General features: G+C 54.2%; 2 protein-coding genes across 3 annotated transcripts in view; one reads left to right on the top strand and one right to left on the bottom strand.

The window, feature by feature from the left end:
* Positions 1–4195, bottom strand: part of RPL14 (ribosomal protein L14) — an 11238-nt gene extending 7043 nt beyond the window's left edge. The window contains exons 1-3 of the mRNA XM_078883356.1: positions 4162–4195; positions 2360–2461; positions 1547–1641 (exon numbers count right to left, since the gene is read on the bottom strand). Of these exons, the coding sequence (XP_078739482.1) occupies positions 1547–1641; positions 2360–2461; positions 4162–4164 (200 nt within the window). The 5' untranslated portion in view covers positions 4165–4195. The remainder of the gene's footprint in view (positions 1–1546; positions 1642–2359; positions 2462–4161) is intronic.
* Positions 4196–4728: 533 nt separating this feature from the next.
* On the top strand, positions 4729–24449 carry LDHD (lactate dehydrogenase D). 2 transcript variants are annotated; one of them, XM_078883353.1, is made up of 12 exons: positions 4729–5569; positions 7393–7499; positions 8204–8345; positions 9091–9232; positions 9957–10060; positions 11151–11206; positions 11711–11910; positions 13959–14087; positions 15510–15637; positions 21672–21762; positions 22508–22619; positions 23685–24449. In XM_078883353.1, exons 1-12 carry the CDS (start codon positions 5483–5485, stop codon positions 23848–23850), a joined length of 1464 nt encoding a protein of 487 aa, XP_078739479.1. In that variant the 5' UTR covers positions 4729–5482; the 3' UTR covers positions 23851–24449. The 2 variants fall into 2 exon arrangements, with proteins under 2 accessions (XP_078739479.1, XP_078739478.1); XM_078883352.1 differs by lacking the exon at positions 23685–24449 and adding an exon at positions 23256–23576.
* The last annotated feature ends 2977 nt before the right edge of the window (positions 24450–27426 follow it).

Below are 27426 nucleotides of genomic sequence, written 5' to 3'. Positions count from 1 at the left end.
GAGTGAGTGACTGAGTGAGTGACTGAGTGAGTGACTGGGTGAGTGACTGAGTGAGTGACTGGGTGAGTCACTGAGTGACTGACTGAGTCACTGACTGACTGAGTGACTGGGTGAGTGAGTACCCGTATAGAAACTTGATGATGATGTTGGTCAGCTGTATGCACTTGAAGGACATCGCCTGGCTGAGTGAGTCACTGAGTGACTGAGTGAGTGAGTCACTGAGTGACTGAGTGAGTCACTGAGTGAGTGAGTGATTGACCGACTGGGAGAGTGACTGAGTGAGTGACTGAGTGAGTCACTGAGTGACTGAGTGACTGAGTGACAGTGACTGACTGAGTGACTGAGTGAGTGACTGAGTGAGTAAGTACCCATATGGGAACTTGATGATGATGTTGGTCAGCTGCGTGAGTGACTGAGTGAGTGACTGAGTGACTGGGTGAGTGACTGAGTGACTGGGTGAGTGACTGAGTGACTGACTGAGTGACTGACTGAGTGACTGACTGAGTGACTGAGTGAGTGACTGAGTGAGTGACTGAGTGAGTGACTGAGTGAGTGACTGAGTGAGTGACTGAGTGAGTGACTGAGTGAGTGACTGAGTGAGTGACTGAGTGAGTGACTAAGTACCCATATGGGAACTTGATGATGATGTTGGTCAGCTGCGTGAGTGACTGGGTGAGTGACTGAGTGATTGAGTGAGTGACTGAGTGACTGGGTGAGTGAGTGACTGAGTGAGTGACTGAGTGAGTACCGTATGGGAACTTGATGATGATGTTGGTCAGCTGCATGCACTTGAAGGACATCGCCTGTCTGAGTGAGTCACTGAGTGAGTGAGTGAGTCACTGAGTGACTGAGTGAGTCACTGAGTGAGTGAGTGACTGGGTGAGTGACTGAGTGAGTGACTGAGTGAGTGACTGAGTGAGTCACTGAGTGACTGAGTGATTGAGTGACTGAGTGACTGAGTGAGTGACTGAGTGAGTGACTGGGTGAGTGACTGGGTGAGTGACTGGGTGAGTGACTGACTGAGTGACTGGGTGAGTGACTGAGTGAGTGACTAAGTACCCATATGGGAACTTGATGATGATGTTGGTCAGCTGCGTGAGTGACTGGGTGAGTGACTGAGTGACTGAGTGAGTGACTGGGTGAGTGACTGAGTGACTGAGTGAGCGACTGAGTGAGTGACTGAGTGACTGGGTGAGTGACTGGGTGAGTGACTGAGTGACTGAGTGAGTGACTGGGTGAGTGAGTGACTGAGTGAGTGACTGAGTGAGTACCGTATGGGAACTTGATGATGATGTTGGTCAGCTGCATGCACTTGAAGGACATCGCCTGGCTGAGTGAGTCACTGAGTGAGTGAGTGAGTCACTGAGTGACTGAGTGAGTCACTGAGTGAGTGAGTGACTGGGTGAGTGACTGAGTGAGTGACTGAGTGAGTGACTGAGTGAGTCACTGAGTGACTGAGTGACTGGGTGAGTGACTGAGTGACTGAGTGAGTGACTGGGTGAGTGACTGGGTGAGTGAGTGACTGAGTGAGTGACTGAGTGAGTACCCGTATGGGAACTTGATGATGATGTTGGTCAGCTGCATGCACTTGAAGGACATCGCCTGGCGCCTCACTCCCGTGCACGGCCCCTCCACCAGGGCCTGCACACAGACAAAGGGTCCACAGGAAGCCTCACACACACTGGAGGGGCAAGTGCTGTCAAGCAGCAGCAGCCCGCCACTGTGGCACCACGCACACTCGCCCGGCCGCCTCTGTCTCCCGTGTGGCGATGTTCACGACGACATCGCCGCACCACGTGTTTATTTGAGGCCGAGTCGACCTAGGGGAGGCCCAGGACCGGTTCAGATAATCGTCACCGGCGGTGGCCATGAGCGGGAATCGAACTCGGGTCGCCGGGATGGTAGCGCAGCGCTAACCACTACTAACACCCAACACACAACTCGCTGCTACACACACACTACACACCACACACACACTACACTACACACACTACACACGCTACACACACACTACACGCACCACACACACACACACTCACACACGGTGCAGCGCTAACCACTACACCACCACTCCCCACGCACACAACTCACTGCTACACACACCACACACACTGCACTACACACACCACGCACTACACACACACCACACTACACACCACACTACACACACCACACACACACTACACACACCACGCACTACACACACACTACACACACACTACACACTACACTACACACACTACACTACACACTCACTACACACACCACACACTCACTACACACACCACACACACTCACTACACACACTCACACTACACATTCACTACACACTCACACTACACACACACACCACACACACCCTGTTCTGGTCGATGACATCGACGATGGTGATGAGCTTCCCCTCGTGGGGCCCGAAGGCGATGTAGGCCACGCGGCCAACCTCCACGAAGCGCTTGAACACCTGCGGACATGCACGGACACACAGTCAGAGACAGGCATGGAGACACACAGTCAGAGACACGCACAGAGACATAGAGACACGCACAGAGACACAGTCACACAGAGACACGCACGGAGACACACAGTCACACAGAGACACGCAGAGACATACAGAGACACACATGGAGACACACAGAGTCACACAGAGACACGCACGGAGACACACAGTCACACAGAGACATACAGAGACACGCACGGAGACACAGAGTCACACAGTCACACAGAGACACACAGAGTCACACAGACATGGAGACACAGACAGTCACACAGAGACACACAGAGTCACACAGACACGGAGACAGTCACACAGACACGCACGGAGACACGCACGGAGACACAGACAGTCACACAGACACGGAGACAGTCACACAGACACGGAGACACGCACGGAGACCCAGACAGTCACACAGACACGGAGACAGTCACACAGACACGGAGACACGCACGGAGACACAGACAGTCACACAGACACGGAGAGACGAGTCACGCACGAAGACACGGAGAGATAGAGCCACACACAGAGACACGCATGGAGATACAGACAGTCACACAGACACAGAGACAGAGAGAGTCGCATCCAGAGACACGGAGATCTGGAGTCACAGACACACGCCGAGTCTCACACACAGAGATAGACAGTCACACACAGACACGAAGTCATAGACACGCACAGAGGGACATGCAGTCAGGCACACACTGACACACAGACTCAGACACACACACACACACGAGCACGTCTGTACATCACACGGGGTGAGTTCGCCTCGGGATGTGTTGTCAATCCCGGCCACCACGTGGCCAAGTTAGTGAGCGTCTCAGCACGAAACGGCTGCGTGGCCTGGAGAGTGAACCCACAACTTACAAACTACAACTCTCCTTACCACTACAACCAACTACAACCCTTACTACCACAAACCTTACTACCACAACCCTTACTACCAAACCAAACCCGCACCTACAAACTCTTCCACAGAGGCTGTTGTTATCGTCAGTGGAGCGGACTTCACGACAGAGCCAGGCGATCTCACCCCCGACTCAACGCATCTCGAACCCTTCCACTACCACTGCTGCTGCCACCGAGATAAAACGTCTAAATCAAGCGACCTCCCTTGCCAGGATCAAAATATAAGAATCGGTTAAACCCTTTGTGGCAATACGAGTGGTGTTAAGACGTGAACGTCACCGAACAGGAACCTTTTGCAAGGAATCGCGTCTCTGCAGTAAGCGCGTAAACTTGAGCAATAGAATTGTTTGTGAATGCAGACGTGGTACACGCGTGGTTTACGCGATTTCTTGCAAAAGGATTAAGTTGAGTGTTTTTTTAACATGTTAACGCAACTGTTTGCTTGCCAGAACGGGTAAAAACCGATTTTTAAACGTCTAAATGTCGCATCTTTAAAAGCCACAAAATGTCTAAAAGAATCGCGACACGTGGAGGGAGCGAGTCTCGACTAGCGCTACTCTCGGGGCTAGGCCTCAACCGCGAACACTTCCAGAGATAAAAGTCAACTTTCATCGATTTTATTCTTGAAAAAGGTCGCACGGACAAGCACAAGAAAGTTGTCTCGTCCAAAGGGAATAACTCGCTCGGTAGGATTCTTAAAAATGTTTAAAAAAACTAAATTTCCCCTCCCGCCGTCAGAGCCGTCGCAGCCGCCTTACCATGATGGCGGCAAGAGAAAGAGACGGAGGCCGCTTCCGGTTAAACCGCAGCCGCTTCCGGTGTGACGTCACCGAGCGATTGTTAATACTTTTATCATAATTATTATTTTAGTGAATAAGACGGCTGTAGTTTTAACGTCGGCACGCGGTTACTGTTAATAATATACTATTTTATTAATTGTTTGACGTTGTCTTGTAAAATATATATATGGAGGCGGGAAATGGTAGTGACGTCAACATGTTATCTCCTTTACATATTTTTAAAACATGTTTTACATCGTTCATCAACATTATTATGCTGTTACTGTTAATAGTAGACCACTATCTTAATTGTTTGAGATTGTCGTCTTATAGTTACAAAAAAAATAAGGCGGTAATTGAGGAAATGACGTCAACTCGTTACCTCAGTTACACTTATTGGATTTCATAACACAGGTAGGCCCAGCATCAAATCCCATTCGCTGACTGAGATCCACGTGACGTAATTTTAACCAATAGGCGGGCATCCACCCGCTTGTACGCGGTATGAAATACAATCCTATTGCTCAGGTAGCCATCGGGCGGGCATGTTGGGTAGTGGGTGGAATTTGTGAGTTTTTATTTTTAAAACTTCCCGTGGAATTCTTCATAGTTTTAGCTTCTCTCGTTAAAGTCATCCACCTGATGAAGACCGCTTGCGTTGCGATCGAAACGTCGTGGGTTTTTAGCTTTTATTTTATTATTTTTCTTTTATATTTATCGGATTTCTGCGACCTAATTTCACGATAAATAATTAAAGTTTACGTTGAGGGCAGACGTTCGTTCAAGTCGTTATCGATTAACTAATTACTTATCGATACTTGCACTGCGTAACATTGTTAGCATCGCGCAGGCACCCACGACTAACAACAATTACAGCAAAAACATTCGTTAGTACCTTGACCTTTAATCGCCGAAGTTACATTGTTTTTATTGAACACGAACACGACCCCTCTGAGTGACATTTGTCCGCTGCCAATCATCGTTCACGACGAGTTCATTGCTGCTGCTGCTGCTGCTGCTAACGTCGCCCATTCACGTCCATTCACGACTCCCTCTGACAAAGGCGAGGGAGGAGGAGGAGGTGGAGGCCTCTCTGCTGCTGCTGTTGTTGTTGTTGGCGGGAGGAGCGCGCGCGTGAAACTATTTGACGACCGACTTTGATTGAGAGCGAGATAACCGAGGAGCGAACGCACTTAAAAGTTTCACTTTTGAGGGAAAGCAACGAGTCGCCCATTGGCCGGAGTGATTTAAAACAACAAAAAGTTAATTTTTACTTTATAAGAAAGTGATAACGACGGCGATGGCGGCGCTGTGGAGTGTGTTAAAGGGCCCCGTGAGGACATCGCTGACGAACTTTCGGCGCCCGCTCACAACAATGGCCTCTCGGGTAAAGCAAACAAGTAAACTAACTTATAAAGTTTATACTTCTGTACCGTTATACATTGAGATTACTGCAGAACCTCGTCGCCTTGAGACATTGCTGGAAGTCGCCTTGCAAATTAATGTAAATTATAATAATGTAAATTAACAAAATTACAAAACTGAAAATTATTATGTAAATTGTCACTCACTCAGTCACTCACTGAGAGGGTGGTTGGGTGAGTGGGTGAGTGAGTGGGTGAGAGAGTGAGTGGATGGGTGAGTGAGAGAGTGAGTGAGTGGGTGGGTGAGTGAGAGGGTGAGTGGGTGAGTAATGGGGTGGGTGAGTGAGAGGGTGGGTAAGTTATGGTTGAGTGGGTGAGTGACTGTGTAAGTAGGTGAGTGAGTGAATGTGTGAGAGAGTGGGTGAGTGAGAGAGTGGGTGAGTGAGAGAGTGGGTGGGTGAGAGAGTGAGTGGGTGAGAGAGTGGGTGAGTGAGAGAGTGGGTGAGTGAGAGAGTGGGTGAGTGAGAGAGTGGGTGGGTGAGAGAGTGGGTGGGTGAGAGAGTGAGTGGGTGAGTGAGAGAGTGGGTGAGTGAGAGGGTGGGTAAGTGAGAGAGTGGGTGAGTGAGAGAGTGGGTGAGTGAGAGAGTGGGTGGGTGAGAGAGTGGGTGGGTGAGAGAGTGAGTGGGTGAGTGAGAGAGTGGGTGAGTGAGAGGGTGAGTGGGTGAGAGAGTGAGTGGGTGGGTGAGTGAGAGAGTGGGTGGGTGAGTGAGAGAGTGGGTGGGTGAGTGAGAGAGTGGGTGAGTGAGAGAGTGGGTGAGTGAGAGAGTGGGTGAGTGAGAGAGTGGGTGAGTGAGAGAGTGGGTGAGTGAGAGAGTGGGTGAGTGAGAGAGTGGGTGGGTGAGAGAGTGGGTGAGTGAGAGAGTGGGTGAGTGAGAGAGTGGGTGAGTGAGAGAATGGGTGGGTGAGAGAGTGGGTGGGTGAGAGAGTGAGTGGGTGAGTGAGAGAGTGAGAGGGTGAGTGGGTGAGTGAGAGAGTGGGTGAGTGAGAGAGTGGGTGAGTGAGAGAGTGGGTGTGTGAGAGAGTGAGTGGGTGAGTGAGAGAGTGGGTGAGTGAGAGGGTGAGTGGGTGAGAGAGTGAGTGGGTGGGTGAGAGAGTGGGTGAGTGAGAGGGTGAGTGGGTGAGAGAGTGAGTGGGTGAGTGAGAGAGTGGGTGAGTGAGAGGGTGAGTGGGTGAGAGAGTGAGTGGGTGGGTGAGAGAGTGGGTGGGTGAGAGAGTGGGTGGGTGAGAGAGTGGGTGAGTGAGAGAGTGGGTGGGTGAGAGAGTGGGTGGGTGAGAGAGTGGGTGGGTGAGTGAGAGAGTGGGTGGGTGAGAGAGTGGGTGAGTGAGAGAGTGAGTGGGTGAGTGAGAGAGTGGGTGAGTGAGAGGGTGAGTGGGTGAATGTGTGAGAGAGTGGGTGGGTGAGTAATGGGGTGGGTGAGAGAGTGGGTGGGTGAGAGAGTGGGTGGATGAGTAATGGGGTGAGTGAGAGCGTGGGTGAGTGGGTGGTTGAGTAATGGGGTGGGTGAGTGGGTGGTTTAGTAATGGGATGGGTGGGTGAGTGGGTGAGTGGGTGGGTGAGTAATGGGGTGGGTGAGTGAGTGGGTGAGTAATGGGGTGGGTGAGTGAGTGGGTGGGTGAGAGAGTGGGTGAGTGAGTGAGTGGGTGAGTAATGGGCTGGGTAAACACATTATAATTAATCTTTCATACGTTCATCCTGACAAAAAGGACCCGTGATATATTTGAGCAGCACTTGCCCCTACTGCCTGTTGGAGGCTACCCGGGGGACCTTTTCGTGCTGTGCCGGTAGGTGGACGAGCGGGTGAGGGACCTCCTGGCCGAGGTGGTGGGCCCGGGAAACGTCTCCTCGTCGCTCGCCGTGCGGGAGCAGCACGGGCGGGACGAGTCCTTCCACGCGTGAGACACACGGAGAGACACGGAGACACACAGAGACACAGAGACACGGAGACAGAGACACGGAGACACACACAGAGACACGGAGACACGGAGACACACACAGAGACACGGAGACACACACGGAGACACGGAGACAGAGACACGGAGACACACACAGAGACACGGAGACACACACGGAGACACAGAGACACACAGAGACACAGAGAGACACGGAGACACACACAGAGACACGGAGACACACACGGAGACACGGAGACAGAGACACGGAGACACACACAGAGACACGGAGACACACACGGAGACACAGAGACACACAGAGACACAGAGAGACACGGAGACACACACAGAGACACACGGAGACACACGGAGACACACACAGAGACACACACAGAGACACGGAGACACAGAGACACACAGAGAGACACGGAGAGACACGGAGACACACGGAGACACACGGAGACACACAGAGACACAGAGAGACACGGAGACACACACAGAGACACACAGAGACACACAGAGACACGGAGACACACACAGAGACACACACAGAGACACGGAGACACGGAGACAGAGAGACACAGAGACACGGAGACAGAGACACACACAGAGACACACACAGAGACAAACACAGAGACACAGCTGCAAGACCCCGACGTGGTGTGTGTGTCCCCCCCCCCGTGCCCCCCCCCCTCTCTACTGCTCAGCTGCAAGCCCCCGGACGTGGTGGTGTGCCCCGCCAGCACGGCCGAGGTGCAGCAGCTCGCCAGGATCTGCTACGAGCACGACCTGCCCATGGTGCCCTACGGCACCGGCACGGGGATAGAGGGCGGAGTCGTGGCAGAGCAGGTGAGGGGGGGGAGGGGGGAGAGGGGGGGGGGAGGGGGGGGGAGGGGGGAGAGGGGGGGGGAGGGGGGGGGTGGAGGGGAGGAGGTGAGGTGAGGGGGGGGAGGGGGGGGGAGGAGGTGAGGAGGAGGGGAGGAGGTGATGGGGGGGGAGAGGGGGGGAGGTGAGGGGGGGGCGGAGGGGGGGAGGGAGAGGGGGGGAGAGGGGAGAAGTTGAAGGGTGGAGGGAGGGGGGGGGGCGGAGGGGGGGGAGGGAGAGAGACAGAGAGACAGGAGAGAGAGACAGGAGAGAGAGACAGGAGAGAGAGACAGGAGAGAGAGAGGCGGGGGCTGCCAATGGCTTCACGGTCGGCGTCACCAAGCTGGCGGCGTGGCCCCAGCGTCAGGCGCGGTGCCAGCGGCGGTGTGGGGGATGTGGGGGGTGTGGGGGGGTGGTGTGTGAGCGTGGTGGTGTGTGAGTGTGGTGTGTGAGTGTGGTGGCGTGTGAGTATGGTGATGATGGTGTGTGAGTGTGGTGGCGTGTGAGTATGGTGGTGGTGGTGTGTGAGTGTGGTGGTGTATGAGTGTGGTGGTGGTGGTGTGGGTGGTGTGATGGTGTGGGTGGTGGTGGTGTGGGTGGTGGTGGTGTGGGTGGTGGTGGTGGTGTGGGTGGTGGTGGTGTGGGTGGTGGTGGTGGTGTGGGTGGTGGTGGTGGTGGTGTGGGTGGTGGTGGTGGTGTGACAGAGTGTGTGTCCCCCCCACCCCCCCAGGGTGGGGTCTGCATCTCCCTGTGGCGCATGGCGGACATCGTGGCGCTGCACGAGGAGGACCTGGACGTGACGGTGCAGCCCGGAGTGACGCGGGTCGCCCTCAACCACCACCTGCGGCACACGGGGCTGTGGTTCCCTGTGGGTGGGTGGGTGTGTGTGTGGGTGGGTGGGTGGGTGGGTGGGTGAGAGTGTGGGTGGGTGGGTGAGAGTGTGGGTGGGTGGGTGGGTGTGTGGGTGGGTGACAGTGTGGGTGGGTGTGTGTGTGGGTGGGTGTGTGGGTGGGTGGGTGAGTGGGTGTGTGGGTGGGTGGGTGTGTGGGTGGGTGGGTGGGTGGGTGGGTGTGTGGGTGGGTGGGTGGGTGTGTGGGTGGGTGGGTGTGTGGGTGGGTGGGTGAGTGGGTGTGTGGGTGGGTGGGTGGGTGGGTGGTGGATGAGTGGGTGGGTGTGTGGGTGGGTGGGTGTGTGGGTGGGTGGGTGTGTGGGTGGGTGGGTGGGTGGGTGAGTGGGTGGGTGGGTGGGTGTGTGGGTGTGTGGGTGGGTGTGTGGGTGTGTGGGTGGGTGGGTGTGTGGGTGGGTGGGTGGATGAGTGGGTGGGTGGATTCGTGAGATGGTGGGCAAGTGGGTAATTGATTTTAGATGGTGAGTGGATGGGTGGGTGGATGAGTGGGTGGGTGGGTGGGTGGATGAGTGGGTGGGTGGATGAGTGGGTGGGTGGATGAGTGGGTGGGTGGATGAGTGGGTGGGTGGATGAGTGGGTGGGTGGATGAGTGGGTGAGTGTGTGTGTGCGTGTGCTGTGTGTGTGTGTGCGTGTGCTGTGTGTGTGTGTGCGTGTGCTGTGTGTGTGTGCCACCACCCGCCGGGCACAGACCCCGGAGCGGACGCGTCGCTGTGCGGCATGGCTGCGACGAGCGCCTCTGGCACCCACACGACGCGCTACGGCTCCATGCGGGAAAACGTCGCCAACCTGGAGGTGCTCCACCCCACCCCAACCACCCACTCACCCACCCACTCACCCACCCACTCACTCACCCACCCACTCACCCACTCACCCACCCACTCACCCACCCACCCACTCACTCACCCACTCACCCACTCACTCACCCACTCACTCACTCACCCACCCACTCACTCACCCACTCACTCACCCACCCACTCACCCACCCACTCACCCACTCAATCACCCACCCACTCAACCACCCACTCAACCACCCACTCAACCACCCGCCCACTCACCCGCCCACTCACCCACTCACTCACCCACCCACCCACCCACCTACTCACTCACCCACTCACCCACTCACTCACCCACTCACTCACCCACCCACTCACCCACCCACCCACTCACTCACCCACCCACCCACCCACCCACTCACTCACCCACTCACTCACCCACCCACTCACCCACCCACTCACCCACTCAATCACCCACCCACTCAACCACCCACTCAACCACCCGCCCACTCACCTGCCCACTCACCCACTCACTCACCCACCCACCCACCTACCCACCCACCCACCTACTCACTCACCCACCCACCCACCCACTCACCCACCTACTCACTCACCCACCTACTCACTCACCCACCCACCTACTCACCCACTCACCTACCCACCCACCCACTCACCCACTCAATCACCCACCCACTCAACCACCCACTAAACCACCCGCCCACTCACCTGCCCACTCACCCACTCATTCACCCACCCACCCACTCACCCACCTACTCACTCACCCACCTACTCACTCACCCACCCACCTACTCACCCACTCACCTACCCACCCACCCACTCACCCACTCAATCACCCACCCACTCAACCACCCACTCAACCACCCGCCCACTCACCTGCCCACTCACCCACTCACTCACCTACCCACCCACCCACCTACTCACTCACCCACCCACTCACTCACCCACCCACTCACCCACCTACTCACTCACCCACCCACCTACTCACCCACTCACCTACCCACCCACCCACCCACTCACTCACTCACCCACCTACCCACTCACTCATCTACTCACCCACCTACCCACCCACCCGCCCGCCGTGTCTGCAGGTGGTGCTGGCTGACGGCAGGCTGCTGCACACAGCCGGCGAGGGGCGGCACACGCGGTGAGCCACCAGTAGATGTAGCAGCAGCCTCGTGGTGGTGTCACCAGTAGATGTGGCAGCAGCCTCGTGGTGGCTGTCACCAGTAGATGTGGCAGCACGACTCATCGCCCACTCCACCCATAGACCTCCAGCCTCGTGGTGGTGTCACCAGTAGATGTAGCAGCCACTCCTCCTCATCGCCCACTCGCCCACTCCACCCATAGACCACCAGCCTCGTGGTGGTGTCACCAGTAGATGGGGCAGCACTCCTCCTCATCGCCTACTCGCCCACTCCACCCATAGACCACCAGCCTCGTGGTGGCTGTCAGAAGTCACCCTGGGGATTACCGCATCTGCCACACCCAGACTCTGCCCTCTCTTCCCCCCGTGCCCCCCACTCTGCCACCCTCTCCCCCCCCCCGTGCCCCCCACTCTGCCACCCTCCCCCCCCCGTGCCCCCCACTCTGCCCCCCGTGCCCCCCACTCTGCCACCCTCCCCCCCCGTGCACCCCCTCCCAACCTCAGAAAGACCTCCGCTGGCTACAACCTCACCAACCTCATGGTGGGTTCAGAGGGCACCCTGGGAATCATCACCTCTGCCACGCTGAGGCTCTTCCCTCAGCCCGAGGCGGTGGCTTCGGCCGTGTGCCCCATGCCCAGCGTGACGGCGGCCGGGGAGTGCACCTTGCAGCTGCTGCGCTCTGGGGTGCCCGTGGCGCGCATAGGTACGCTCAGACTGAAAAATACGCGCGGATACGTGGCGTTGTGTCACGCTGTGTCTGTGTGTGTGTTTGTGTCTGTGTGTTGTGTCTGTGTGTTGTGTCGTGTGTCTGTGTATTGTGTGTGTGTCGTGTGTGTGTGTCTGTGTGTTGTGTCGTGTGTGTATGTGGTGATGGGGCAGTTGTGGAGAGAGTGGAGAGTTTCCCATACCTGGGCAGTGTGCTCATGACCGGCACCGATTTAACAGCAGAGGTCTCACTCCGAATCAGTCGAGTGGCAATATTTTTTCATCGGTTGCGTAACGCTGTGTGGAAGCTACCTGGTCTGTCGCTCCACGCGTAGCTTCAGGTCTTCTCGGCCACGGTCATTCCTTCTCTGCTCTACGCTTGCAAAACGTGGACCCCCCTAATGGAGCATCTTCGCCAGTTCAAAACATTTAGGCTGGCCTGCCTACGATCCATCCTGGGTTTAACCTGCAGGCTCGATTGTGTGAGGAGCTCACAAATCCTTGAAATATCTGGACAAAGTACTATTGGTGAGTTCCTCCGGCAGGCAAGGCTGCGTTGGCTGGGTCATGTAGCCGCATGCCCAGCCACCGCATGCCTAAACAGCTTTTGTTCAGCCGGATCGAGGGGGCTAAACGGGCGCGGCACGGGCTAGAGAAGAGATGGAGTGATGTGGTACAGGAGAACGTGGAGCTGAGTGGACTTGCCGATGACTGGTACCAGCGGTGTCAAGATCGGCCTCAGTGGAGGAGGCTCGTGAAGGACGCTACTGGGCAGTTGGAGGCAGTCGCCCTCCAACAACAACGGAGGGCGGAGGAGCGACGCTCACAACAACGAGCGGAGCGCCGGGTGGCTAAAGCACAGCAAGTTGGCTCAGTAGGGGGCACAGGTGGTGCATCAGCCACTTATCTCAGTCAGTCGACCCAAGGCACCTGCTGGGTCTGGCCCGTGACCTCCTACCAGCGGGCGTTCGACACTTCACTTGGCCTTAACGTGCACCTAGCCTGGCACAAGCGCCGTGATGACGTCACCGCCACTTAGTAGCGAATGGCTGTTGTTGTTGTTGGTAATGATAATGGCGGTGATGGTCATGGTGGTGATGATGATGGTGGCGATGGCGGTCAGGGTGGTAATGATGGTGGTGATGATGATGGTGGTGATGATGATGGTGGTGATGGTGGTGATGATGATGATGGTGGTGATGATGATGATGGTGGTGATGGTGGTGGTGATGATGATGATGGTGGTGATGATGGTGGTGATGGTGGTGATGATGGTGGTGGTGATGGTGGTGATGATGGTGATGGTGGTAGTGGTGGTGATCGTGGTGATGGTGGTGGTGATCGTGGTGATCGTGGTGATGGTGGTGGTGGTGGTGGCTGCGTGTGGTGGTGATGATGGCTGCGTGTGGTAATGGTGATGATGGTGGTAATGGTGGTGGTGGTGATGATGGTGGTGGTGATGGTGGTGGTGGTGATGATGATGGTGATGGTGGTGGTGGTGATGATGATGTTGTGTTTCACGTAGAGCTTCTGGACGAGTTGATGATGGCTGCGTGTGGTGGTGGTGGTGGTGATGATGGTGATGATGATGATGGTGATGATGATGATGATGGTGGTGGTGATGGTGATGATGATGGTGATGTGTACGTCTTGTGTAGAGCTTCTGGACGAGGTGATGATGGCTGCGTGTGGTGGTGATGGTGATGATGGCTGCGTGTGGTGGTGATGGTGATGATGATGATGGTGGTGAAGGTGATAATGGTGGTGATGATGGTGGTGGTGATGATGATGATGGTGATGATGTGTACGTCTCACGTAGAGCTTCTGGACGAGGTGATGATGGCTGCATGTGGTGGTGGTGGTGATGGTGATGATGATGATGGTGGTGATGGTGATAATGGTGGTGATGGTGATGGTTGTGGTGGTGATGGTGGTGATGTGTACGTCTTGTGTAGAGCTTCTGGACGAGGTGATGATGGCTGCGTGTGGTGGTGATGGTGATGATGGTGATGTTGATGATGGTGATGATGATGATGTTTCACGTAGAGCTTCTGGACGAGGTGATGATGGCGGCGTGTAACCGCTACAAGGGGCTGGACTACGCCGAGCAGCCGACACTCTTCCTCGAGTTCCACGGCACCGCGGCCAGCGTGCAGGAGCAGATCCACACCGCCGGTGAGAGCCCGGCATGCACCGGTACCATGCTGGTGGTGGTGGTGGTCACGGTGACGGTGGTGGTGATAGTGGTGGTGGTGATAGTGCAGGAGCAGATCCACACCGCCGGTGAGAGCCCGGCATGCACCGGTACCACGCTGGTGACGGTGGTGGTGGTGGTCATGGTGACGGTGACGGTGGTGGTGGTGGTGGTGGTGGTGGTGATAGTGCAGGAGCAGATCCACACCGCCGGTGAGAGCCCGGCATGCACCGGTACCACGCTGGTGGTGGTGGTGGTCATGGTGACGGTGACGGTGGTGGTGGTGGTGGTGGTGGTGATAGTGCAGGAGCAGATCCACACCGCCGGTGAGAGCCCGGCCTGCACCGGTACCACGCTGGTGGTCACGGTGACGGTGGTCACACTGGTGGTGGTGGTCATGGTGGTGGTGGTGGTAACGGTGGTTGTGATAGTGGTGCTGGTGGTGGTGGTAGTGGTGGTGGTAACGGTGGTGGTTGTGATAGTGGTGGTAGTGGTAGAGGTGCTGGTGGTGGTGGTAACGGTGGTGGTTGTGATAGTGGTGGTGGTAACGATGAATAGTGGTGTAACGGTGGTGGTAATGGTATTGTGGTGGTGGTGGTGATAGTGGTGGTGGTCGTAGTGATAGTGGTGGTGATAGTGGTGGTAATGGTGGTGACAGTGGCGACGACGGTGGTGGTGATAGTGGTGGTGATAGTGGTGGTGATAGTGGTGGTGATGATAGTGGTGGTGATGATAGTGGTGGTGATGATAGTGGTGGTGATAGTGGTGGTGATAGTGGTGGTGATAATGGTGGTGATAATGGTGGTGGTAGTGGTGGTGGTAGTGGTGGTGATAGTGGTGGTGATAGTGGTGGTGATAGTGGTGGTGATAGTGGTGGTGATAATGGTGGTGATAATGGTGGTGATAGTGGTGATGATAGTGGTGGTGGTAGTGGTGGTGATAGTGGTGGTGGTAGTGGTGGTGATAGTGGTGGTGATAGTGGTGGTGATAGTGGTGGTGATAATGGTGGTGATAGTGGTGGTGATAGTGGTGGTGATAGTGGTGGTGGTGATAGTGGTGGTGGTGATAGTGGTGGTGATAGTGGTGGTGCAAGGGTAAGGGTGGCAGCTGTGACGCTGCTGCTGCTGCTGCTGTGTTTAGTGGAGGTGTTGTGAGGCTATGTTGTTGTGCTGCTGCTGTTGTTGTTGTGCTGCTGTTGTTGTTGTGCTGCTGTGTGTGTGTATAGGAGCTGCTGGCTATGTTGTTGTTGTTGTGCTGCTGTTGCTGCTGTGTTTAGTGGAGGTGTTGTGAGGCTATGTTGTTGTGTGTGTAGAGGAGGTGCTGGCTATGTTGTTGTTGTGTTGTTGTGTGCGTGTAGAGGAGCTGCTGGCTATGTTGTTGTTGTGTTGTTGTTGTGTGTGTAGGGGAGGTGCTCTCTGGCTGTGGCGCTGGGCAGCTGCGCTGGGCGCTGGCTGCGTCAGAGCGAGCGCGGCTCTGGGAGGCGAGGCACCAGGCCTACTACGCAGCACGCGCACTCAGGCCTGGCTCCGTGGTGAGGTCACCAACATCACCATCACCACCATCACCACCATCACTACCATCACTATCACTACCATCACTACCACTATCACTACCACTACCATCACTACCACTATCACTACGCAGCACGCGCACTCAGGCCTGGCTCTGTGGTGAGGTCACCACCACTACCACTATCACCACCATCACTATCACTACCACTACCATCACTACCACTACCATCACTACCACTACCATCACTACCACTACCATCACTACCACTACCATCACTACCACTACCATCACTACCACTACCATCACTATCACTACTATCACTACCACTACCATCACTACCACTACCATCACTACCACTACCATCACTACCACTACCATCACTACCATCACTACCACTACCATCACTACCACTACCATCACTACCACTATCACCACCATCACTATCACTACCACTACCATCACTACCACTACCATCACTACCACTACCATCACTACCACTACCATCACTACCACTACCATCACTACCACTACCATCACTACCACTACCATCACTACCACTACCATCACTATCACTACTATCACTACCACTACCATCACTACCACTACCATCACTACCACTACCATCACTACCACTACCATCACTACCACTACCATCACTACCACTACCATCACTACCACTACCATCACTACCACTACCATCACTACCACTATCACCACCACTATCACCACCATCACTACCACTATCACCACTACCACTATCACCACCACTATCACTACCACTACCATCACTACCACTACCATCACTACCACTACCATCACTACCACTACCATCACTACCACTACCATCACTACCACTACCATCACTACCACTACCATCACTACCACTACCATCACTACCACTACCATCACTACCACTACCATCACTACCACTACCATCACTACCACTACCATCACTACCACTACCATCACTACCACTATCACCACCACTATCACCACCATCACTACCACTATCACCACTACCACTATCACTACCACTACCATCACTACCACTACCATCACTACCACTACCATCACTACCACTACCATCACTACCACTACCATCACTACCACTACCATCACTACCACTACCATCACTACCACTACCATCACTACCACTATCACCACCACTATCACCACCATCACTACCACTATCACCACTACCACTATCACCACCACTATCACTACCACTACCATCACTACCACTACCATCACTACCACTACCATCACTACCACTACCATCACTACCACTACCATCACTACCACTACCATCACTACCACTACCATCACTACCACTACCATCACTACCACTACCATCACTACCACTACCATCACTACCACTACCATCACTACCACTACCATCACTACCACTACCATCACTACCACTACCATCACTACCACTACCATCACTACCACTACCATCACTACCACTACCATCACTACCACTACCATCACTACCACTACCATCACTACCACTACCATCACTACCACTATCACCACCACTATCACCACCATCACTACCACTATCACCACTACCACTATCACCACCACTATCACTACCACTACCATCACTACCACTACCATCACTACCACTACCATCACTACCACTACCATCACTACCACTACCATCACTACCACTACCATCACTACCACTACCATCACTACCACTATCACCACCATCACTACCACTATCACCACTACCACTATCACCACCACTATCACTACCACTACCATCACTACCACTACCATCACTACCACTACCATCACTACCACTACCATCACTACCACTACCATCACTACCACTACCATCACTACCACTATCACCACCATCACTACCACTATCACCACTACCACTATCACCACCACTATCACTACCACTACCATCACTACCACTACCATCACTACCACTACCATCACTACCACTACCATCACTACCACTACCATCACTACCACTACCATCACTACCACTACCATCACTACCACCACTATCACTACCACTACCATCACTACCACTACCATCACTACCACTACCATCACTACCACTACCATCACTACCACTACCATCACTACCACTACCATCACTACCACTATCACCACCATCACTACCACTATCACCACTACCACTATCACCACCACTATCACTACCACTACCATCACTACCACTACCATCACTACCACTACCATCACTACCACTACCATCACTACCACTACCATCACTACCACTACCATCACTACCACTATCACCACCACTATCACCACCATCACTACCACTATCACCACTACCACTATCACCACCACTATCACTACCACTACCATCACTACCACTACCATCACTACCACTACCATCACTACCACTACCATCACTACCACTACCATCACTACCACTACCATCACTACCACTACCATCACTACCACTACCATCACTACCACTATCACCACCACTATCACCACCATCACTACCACTATCACCACTACCACTATCACCACCACTATCACTACCACTACCATCACTACCACTACCATCACTACCACTACCATCACTACCACTACCATCACTACCACTACCATCACTACCACTACCATCACTACCACTACCATCACTACCATCACTACCACTACCATCACTACCACTACCATCACTACCACTACCATCACTACCACTACCATCACTACCACTACCATCACTACCACTACCATCACTACCACTACCATCACTACCACTACCATCACTACCACTATCACCACCATCACTACCACTATCACCACTACCACTATCACCACCACTATCACTACCACTACCATCACTACCACTACCATCACTACCACTACCATCACTACCACTACCATCACTACCACTACCATCACTACCACTACCATCACTACCACTATCACCACCATCACTACCACTATCACCACTACCACTATCACCACCACTATCACTACCACTACCATCACTACCACTACCATCACTACCACTACCATCACTACCACTACCATCACTACCACTACCATCACTACCACTACCATCACTACCACTACCATCACTACCACCACTATCACTACCACTACCATCACTACCACTACCATCACTACCACTACCATCACTACCACTACCATCACTACCACTACCATCACTACCACTACCATCACTACCACTATCACCACCATCACTACCACTATCACCACTACCACTATCACCACCACTATCACTACCACTACCATCACTACCACTACCATCACTACCACTACCATCACTACCACTACCATCACTACCACTACCATCACTACCACTACCATCACTACCACTACCATCACTACCACTACCATCACTACCACTATCACCACCATCACTACCACTATCACCACTACCACTATCACCACCACTATCACTACCACTACCATCACTACCACTACCATCACTACCACTACCATCACTACCACTATCACCACCATCACTACCACTACCATCACTACCACTACCATCACTACCACTACCATCACTACCACTACCATCACTACCACTACCATCACTACCACTACCATCACTACCACTACCATCACTACCACCACTATCACTACCACTACCATCACTACCACTACCATCACTACCACTACCATCACTACCACTACCATCACTACCACTACCATCACTACCACTACCATCACTACCACTACCATCACTACCACTACCATCACTACCACTACCATCACTACCACTACCATCACTACCACTACCATCACTACCACTATCACCACCATCACTACCACTATCACCACTACCACTATCACCACCACTATCACTACCACTACCATCACTACCACTACCATCACTACCACTACCATCACTACCACTATCACCACCATCACTACCACTACCATCACTACCACTACCATCACTACCACTACCATCACTACCACTACCATCACTACCACTACCATCACTACCACTACCATCACTACCACTACCATCACTACCACCACTATCACTACCACTACCATCACTACCACTACCATCACTACCACTACCATCACTACCACTACCATCACTACCACTACCATCACTACCACTACCATCACTACCACTACCATCACTACCACTACCATCACTACCACTACCATCACTACCACTACCATCACTACCACTACCACCACTACGCTGCACGCGCACTCAGGCATGGCTCTGTGGTGAGGTCACCACCACTACCACCATTACCATCACTATCACTACCACCACCATTACCATCACTATCACTACCACCACCACTATCACTACCATCACTACCACTACCACCACTACCATCACTATCACCACTACCATCACCACCATCACCACTATCACTACCACCACTACGCAGCACACGCACTCAGGCCTGGCTCCGTGGTGAGGTCACCAACATCACTACCACCACGACTATCACTATCACCACTACCACCACTACTACCACCACTACCACCATCACCACTACCACCACCACTATCACTACCATTACCACCACCACTATCACTACCATCACCACCATCACCACTACCACCATTACCACCACCACTACCACCACTACCACCACCACCATCACCACTACCACCACCGCCACCACTACTATCACCACCACTACGGAGCATGCGCACTCAGACCTGGCTCTGTGGTGAGGTTACAACCACCACCACTATCACCACTATCACCACCACTACCACCACCACCACCACTATCACCACTATCACCACCACTACCACCACCACCACCACCACTACTATCACCACCACTACCACCACCACTACCACCACCAAATCACCACCACTCTCACTACCACCGCCACCACAACTACCACAACCACTACCACCACAACTATCACTACCACCAAAATCACCACCACTACCACCACAACTATCACTACCACCGCTACCTCAACTAGCACAACCACCGCTATCAATACCACCACCACAACTACCACCACTACCACCACCACTACCACCACCACTACCACCACCACTACCACCACAACTACCACCACTACCACCACCACTACCACCACCACTACCACCACTACCACATTCACTACCACCGCCACCACAACTACCACAACCACTATCACTACCATAACCACTATCACTACCACCACCGCAACCTCCACAATCACAACTGCCACCAATAGTATCAACATTCGCAAACAACATCACCAACATCTTCTTGTGTTATAATATATTGTTGCTGATGGTGATGTTGCTGAAGGCGATGTTGATGACGATGTTGCTGATGGCGATGTTGATGATGATGACGGTGGTGGTGGTGATAACGATGTTGATGATGATGATGTTGATGACTGTGGTGGTGGTGATGACGATGTCGCTGATGATGTTGATGATGTTTATAATGATGGTGGTGATGATAATGTTGATGATGACGATGTTGAAGATAATGACGATGTTGATGACGGTTGTGATGATGATGGTGGTGATGATGATGTTGATGATGATGACGATGTTGATGATGATGACGATGTTCAAGATGATGACGATGTTGATGACGGTGGTGGTGGTGATGATGACGATGTTGATGACGGTGGTGTTGTTGACGATGTTGCTGACGATGTTGATGATGATGATGGTGATGATGTTGATGATGATGACGGTGGTGGTGGTGATGACGATGTTGATGATGTTGATTATGACGGTGGTGGTGGTGGTAGTGATGATGGTGGTGATGATGATGTTGATGACGGTGGTGGTGGTGATGACGACATTATTGTTGCTGATGACGGTGGTGGTGGTGATGACGATGTTGATGATGTTGATGATGGTGATGACGGTGGTGGTGGTGGTGATGATGATGGTGGTGATGATGATGTTGATGACGGTGGTGGTGGTGATGACGACGTTGATGTTGCTGATGACGATGTTGATGATGATATTGATGCTGATGATGTTGATGATGACGATGTTGATGATGTTGACGGTGGTGGTGGGGACGATGTTGATGATGATGATGATGACGATGATGATGATGATGTCGATGACGTCAGGGCTACGTGACGGACGTCTGCGTCCCCATCTCCAAGCTGCCCCAGGTGATCACCGTCACCAAGGACGACCTCGTGCAGAGCCGCCTCACAGGTTCCACACGCAGACACAGCTCCCCCAGGTAGCCCCTAGCAGGCTGGAGGGGCAAGTGCTGTTAGTAGCGAGTAGCAGCACCTACACACAGACACAGCTCCCCCAGGTAGCCTCTAGCAGGCTGTAGGGGCAAGTGCTGTCATCACCACCACTACCTCCACCACCGTCACCACCTCCACCACCGTCACCACCATCACCACCGTCACCACCTCCACCACCACCATCATCACCTTCACCACCATCATCACCTTCACCACCATCATCACCTTCACCACCGTCACCACCACCATCACCACCGTCACCACCTCCACCACCACCATCATCACCTTCACCACCGTCACCACCATCACCGTCACCACCACCACCGTCATCATCACCACCGTCATCATCACCATCATCTTCACCACTGTCACCACCACCATCACCACCGTCACCATCACCACCGTCATCCACCTCCACCACCACCATCATCACCTTCACCACCGTCACCACCATCACCACCACCGTCACCACCACCACCGTCATCATCATCTTCACCACCGTCACCACCACCATCACCACCGTCACCACCACCACCACCGTCACCACCACCACCACCGTCACCACCACCACCACCGTCACCATCATCACCATCATCACCACCATCTTCACCACCATCACCACCGTCACCACCACCACCGTCACCATCACCACCACCATTACCACCACCATCACGCCGTGCTCTCTCCGCTGCTGGGCTGTGCAGGCCCCATCGCTGGCCACGTGGGAGATGGCAACTTCCACTGCATCCTGGCCTTCAGCGAGCACGACCAGCAGGAGCGGCAGCGCGTCACCGAGTTCTGTGATCGCCTCGTCACGTACGCACACACACTACACACTCATACACACTACACACACAGACACACACACACACTCACACACACACACTCACACACACAGACACACACATACACACTACACACACACAGACACACACACACACACTACACACACACAGACACACACATACACACTACACAGACACACACATACACATGCACCACACCTACACACACATACACACACCTACACACACCTACACACACACGCACGCACATACACACACATACACACACTACACACACACTACACACACTACACACACTACACACTACACACGCACTGCACACTACACACACACAGACACACACATGGTGACGGTGCTGGTGGTAGTGGTGGTGTTGGTGGTGGTAACGGTGTTTGTGGTGACGGTGTTGGTGGTGGTGGTGTTGGTGGTGACGGTGGTGGTGGTGGTGGTGTTGGTGGAGGTGGTGACATTGGTGATATTGACGTTCGTGGTAGTGGTGGTGACGGTGGTGTTGGTGGTATTGCTGGTGGTGGTGGTGGTGTTGGTGGTGACGGTGGTGTTGGTGGTGGTGGTATGGACGGTGTTGGTGGTGTTGGTGGTGTTGGTGGTGACGGTGTTGTTGGTGGTGGTGGTGATGGTGCTGCAGGCGTGCGCTGGCGGTGGGTGGCACGTGCACGGGGGAGCACGGGGTGGGGCTGGTGGTGTAGTTGGTATTGACCGTGTTGATGGTGTTGATGGTGTTGATGGTGTTGGTGGTGACGGTGTTGATGGTGTTGGTGGTGACGGTGCTGCAGGCGTGCGCTGGCGGTGGGTGGCACGTGCACGGGGGAGCACGGGGTGGGGCTGGTGGTGTAGTTGGTATTGACCGTGTTGATGGTGTTGATGGTGTTGATGGTGTTGGTGGTGACGGTGTTGATGGTGTTGGTGGTGACGGTGCTGCAGGCGTGCGCTGGCGGTGGGTGGCACGTGCACGGGCGAGCACGGGGTGGGGCTGGTGGTGTAGTTGGTGTTGGTGTTGTTGGTATTGACCGTGTTGATGGTGTTGGTGGTGTTGGTGGTGACGGTGGTGGTGCAGGCGTGCGCTGGCGGTGGGTGGCACGTGCACGGGGGAGCACGGGGTGGGGCTGGGCAAGCGGCGCCACCTGCGGCACGAGGTGGGGGAGACGGCGCTGGGGGTGATGCGGCAGCTGAAGGACGCCCTCGACCCCAAGGGCCTCATGAACCCCGGCAAGGTGCTGTGACGAGCATCGCTACGTCCATCTGTGCGCACGCACGGGGCGTGTCGCTGTGTGTGCGGCGTGTCTCTGTGTGTGTGAGTCTCTGTGTGTGTGAGTCTCTGTGTGTGTGAGTCTCTGTGTGTGTGTGTGTTAGTGTGTGTGCGTGTCTCTGTGTGTGTGTCTCTGTGTGTGTGTGTCAGTGTGTGTGTGTTAGTGTGTGTGTGTTAGTGTGTGTGCGTGGCCACTCGGGACAGAGTCATCTTGTTGGGTGACTTCAATGCCCGAGTTGGTCATGATGCTGGCACCTGGTCTGGAGTGATTGGAAGGCATGGGCCAGATCAGCTCAATAATAACGGTAGGAGGCTGCTAGATTTTTGTGCAGCCCATGGGCTTGTAATTACCAACACGCTCTTCCGGCATCGGCGCATCCACACAACATCATGGATACATGCCGGGTCCAAGCAAGAACATCTGCTGGACTACATAGTGACGGACCAGCGGATGCGAGCCCATGTCCTTGACACCAGGACCTACCGTGGAGCTGATCTGACCTCTGACCATCGACTAGTCATCTGTAAGATGCGCCTGCCATTCTTCCACTCCGGTGGTGGGTGTACACCCAGGACCCCATTCCAACCAAAAGTGGCCTGGTCTCAGCTAGCTGATGAAAGTTGCAAGCGAGAATTTCATCATTGCTTGCAGCTGGGGTTGGCATCGTCCCCCACTCCACCTGATGTCGAGGGTAAATGGGCGAGGTTTAAGACTGTGACTCATGCAGCTGCAATGGCTGCTTTGGGTACGCGGTCCAGACCTCCCCAGAAACCCTGGCTGACAGAGGAGGTGTTCAGGTTAATTGAGAAAAAGCGACAGGCCCACTCTCATCGCCTACAGCATCCCACGTCAGAGAATGAGGAGGTTTACCGCAGCCTTCGCTCGGAGGTTCGGAGAGCCGTAAGGCGCTGTAAGGATGGGTGGTGGTCGCGGGTTGCTGAGGAGATGGAGTCTGCCTCAGTGGCCCGCGATCACAAATCACTATTTAACTCCATCAAAAAAGTAACCTGCAGCGCCACACCTATTACCATCATTAGAGGAAAAAACGGTGATCCAATCTCCGACCCCCAGGAACAGGTTTGCAGATTTGCTGAGCATTTCTGTGAGGTCCTGGGGGAGGGAAAATCTCTCAGCCAGGAAAACATCATGGCACAAAGTGGGGATAACCCTGCTGAGGCTGCGGTGCCTCAAATATTGGAAGAGGTCACCCCCTGTGAGTGGCTGGCTGAGGTACCAGCTGTTGAGGAAGTACTGAGGGCTATCCGGAGTCTGAGACCAGGGAAGGCACCGGGCAGAGATGATCTCCCAAGCGAAATGCTGAGGGAGGGTGGCGTTTGTGCACAGACTGCCCTATATGACATCATAACAACAGTCTGGACCACTGGACGGGTTCCGCAGGACTGGAAGGATGCCCTGGTGGTCCCCCTCTTTAAGAAGGGGGACCGTACCGACTGTAACAACTACAGGGGCATCTCACTCCTCAGTGTGCCGGGTAAGGTCCTGGCAAGGATTATTCAACATCGCCTTGCTAGGCACGCTGAGGAGAGGCTTGCGGAGCCCCAATGCGGTTTCAGGAAAGGGCGGTCCTGCACAGATGCCATATTTTCTGTCCGTCTGCTACAGCAGAGGTGTAGGGAATTCCAAAAAGACCTACATCTCTGCTTTATTGACCTGGTCAAGGCCTATGATACCATCAGTAGGACTGGGCTCTGGGTTGTTCTTCGTGCTTTCGGAGTCCCTGACCCTCTGCTCACGATCATTAAGGACCTTCATGATGGTGAGCGGGCCCGGGTAAAACTACGTGGCCGGGAGTCGGAGCCTTTCCCTGTACACCTTGGGGTGCAACAGGGATGTCCTCTGGCTCCCACATTATTTAACATCTATTTCGACTGCGTAGTTCGTGAAGCCTTCAATAGCTGTACCGGGGGAATTACCATTTGGTACAGATATAATGGGAGGCTGATCGACGCCCGGGTGCGATCAAGGGATGGCTCCCTATTGGTCAACCACGTTATGTATGCCGATGATTTGGTAATAGCTGCTCATTCAGAAGAGGAGTTGGAGACGCTGCTGCTGAGACTGGAGCGTGCCACTAAGAGGTGGGGCCTTACCATCAGCCCCACCAAAACTAAGCACCTGCCTGGGTATTTTGTACCATCGGGCACTCCACCCCCACAACTCTCAATCGGTGATGGGGCAGTTGTGGAGAGAGTGGAGAGTTTCCCATACCTGGGCAGTGTGCTTATGACCGGCTCCAGTTTATCAGCAGAGGTCTCACTCCGAATCAGTCGAGCGGCAATATCTTTTCATCAGTTGCGTAACGCTGTGTGGAAGCTACCTGGTCTGTCGCTCCGCACGAAGCTTCAGGTCTTCTCGGCCACGGTCATTCCCTCCCTTCTCTACGCTTGCGAAACGTGGACCCCCCTAGTGGAGCATCTTCGCCGGTTGGAAACATTTAGGCTGGCCTGCCTACGATCCATCCTGGGTTTAACCAGGCTGGATTGTGTGAGGAGCTCACAAGTCCTTGAAAGATCTGGGCAAAGTCCCATCAGTGAGCTCCTCCGGCAGGCAAGGCTGCGTTGGCTGGGTCATGTAGCCCGCATGCCCAGCCACCGCATGCCTAAACAGTTTTTGTTCGGCCGGAAGGGGGCTAAACGGGCGCGGCACGGGCTAGAGACGAGATGGAGTGATGTGGTACAGGAGGACGTGGAGCTGAGTGGACTTGCCGATGACTGGTACCAGCGGTGTCAAGATCGGCCTCAGTGGAGGAGGCTCGTGAAGGACGCTACTGGGCAGTTGGAGGCAGTCGCCCTCCAACAACAACGGAGGGCGGAGGAGCGACGCTCACAACAACGAGCGGAGCGCCGGGTGGCTAAAGCACAGCAAGTTGGCACAGTAGGGGGCACAGGTGGTGCATCAGCCAGTCATCTCGGTCATCTCGGTCAGTCGACCCGTGGCACCTGGGTCTGCCCCGTGACCTCCTGCCAGCGGGCGTTCGACACTTCACGTGGCCTCAGGGTGCACATGGCCTGGCACAAGCGTCGTGGTGACGTCACCGCCACTTAGTGGCGAATGGCGGTTGTTGTTGTTGTTGTGCGTGTCTCTGTGTGTGTGTCTCTGTGTGTGTGTGTGTCAGTGTGTGTGTGTTAGTGTGTGTGCGTGTCTCTGTGTGTGTGTGTCTCTGTGTGTGTGTGTCAGTGTGTGTGTGTTAGTGTGTGTGCGTGTCTCTGTGTGTGTGTCTCTGTGTGTGTGTGTGTCAGTGTGTGTGTGTTAGTGTGTGTGCGTGTCTCTGTGTGTGTGTCTCTGTGTGTGTGTCAGTGTGTGTGTGTTAGTGTGTGTGCGTGTCTCTGTGTGTGTGTGTCTCTGTGTGTGTGTGTCAGTGTGTGTGTGTTAGTGTGTGTGCGTGTCTCTGTGTGCGGCGTGTCTCTGTGTGTGTGAGTCTCTGTGTGTGTGTGTCTCTGTGTGTGTGAGTCTCTGTGTGTGTGTGTGTGTCAGTGTGTGTGTGTGTGTCAGTGTGTGTGTGTTAGTGTGTGTGCGTGTCTCTGTGTG

The sequence above is a fragment of the Lampetra fluviatilis genome, chromosome 70 (assembly GCF_964198595.1).
Source record: "Lampetra fluviatilis chromosome 70, kcLamFluv1.1, whole genome shotgun sequence".
NCBI classification, from domain to species: domain Eukaryota; kingdom Metazoa; phylum Chordata; class Hyperoartia; order Petromyzontiformes; family Petromyzontidae; genus Lampetra; species Lampetra fluviatilis.
This window is presented reverse-complemented; position numbering and strand designations above follow the sequence as displayed.

Excerpts from the sequence above, each read along its gene's own strand:
- LDHD (XM_078883353.1), top strand. The coding sequence starts at position 5,483 with ATGGCGGCGCTGTGGAGTGTGTTAAAGGGCCCCGTGAGGACATCGCTG. Across the intron at positions 5,570-7,392 it reads TCACAACAATGGCCTCTCGG|GTGGACGAGCGGGTGAGGGA; the intron begins GTAAAGCAAACA and ends CTGTGCCGGTAG. Across the intron at positions 15,638-21,671 it reads CACTCAGGCCTGGCTCCGTG|GGCTACGTGACGGACGTCTG; the intron begins GTGAGGTCACCA and ends CGATGACGTCAG.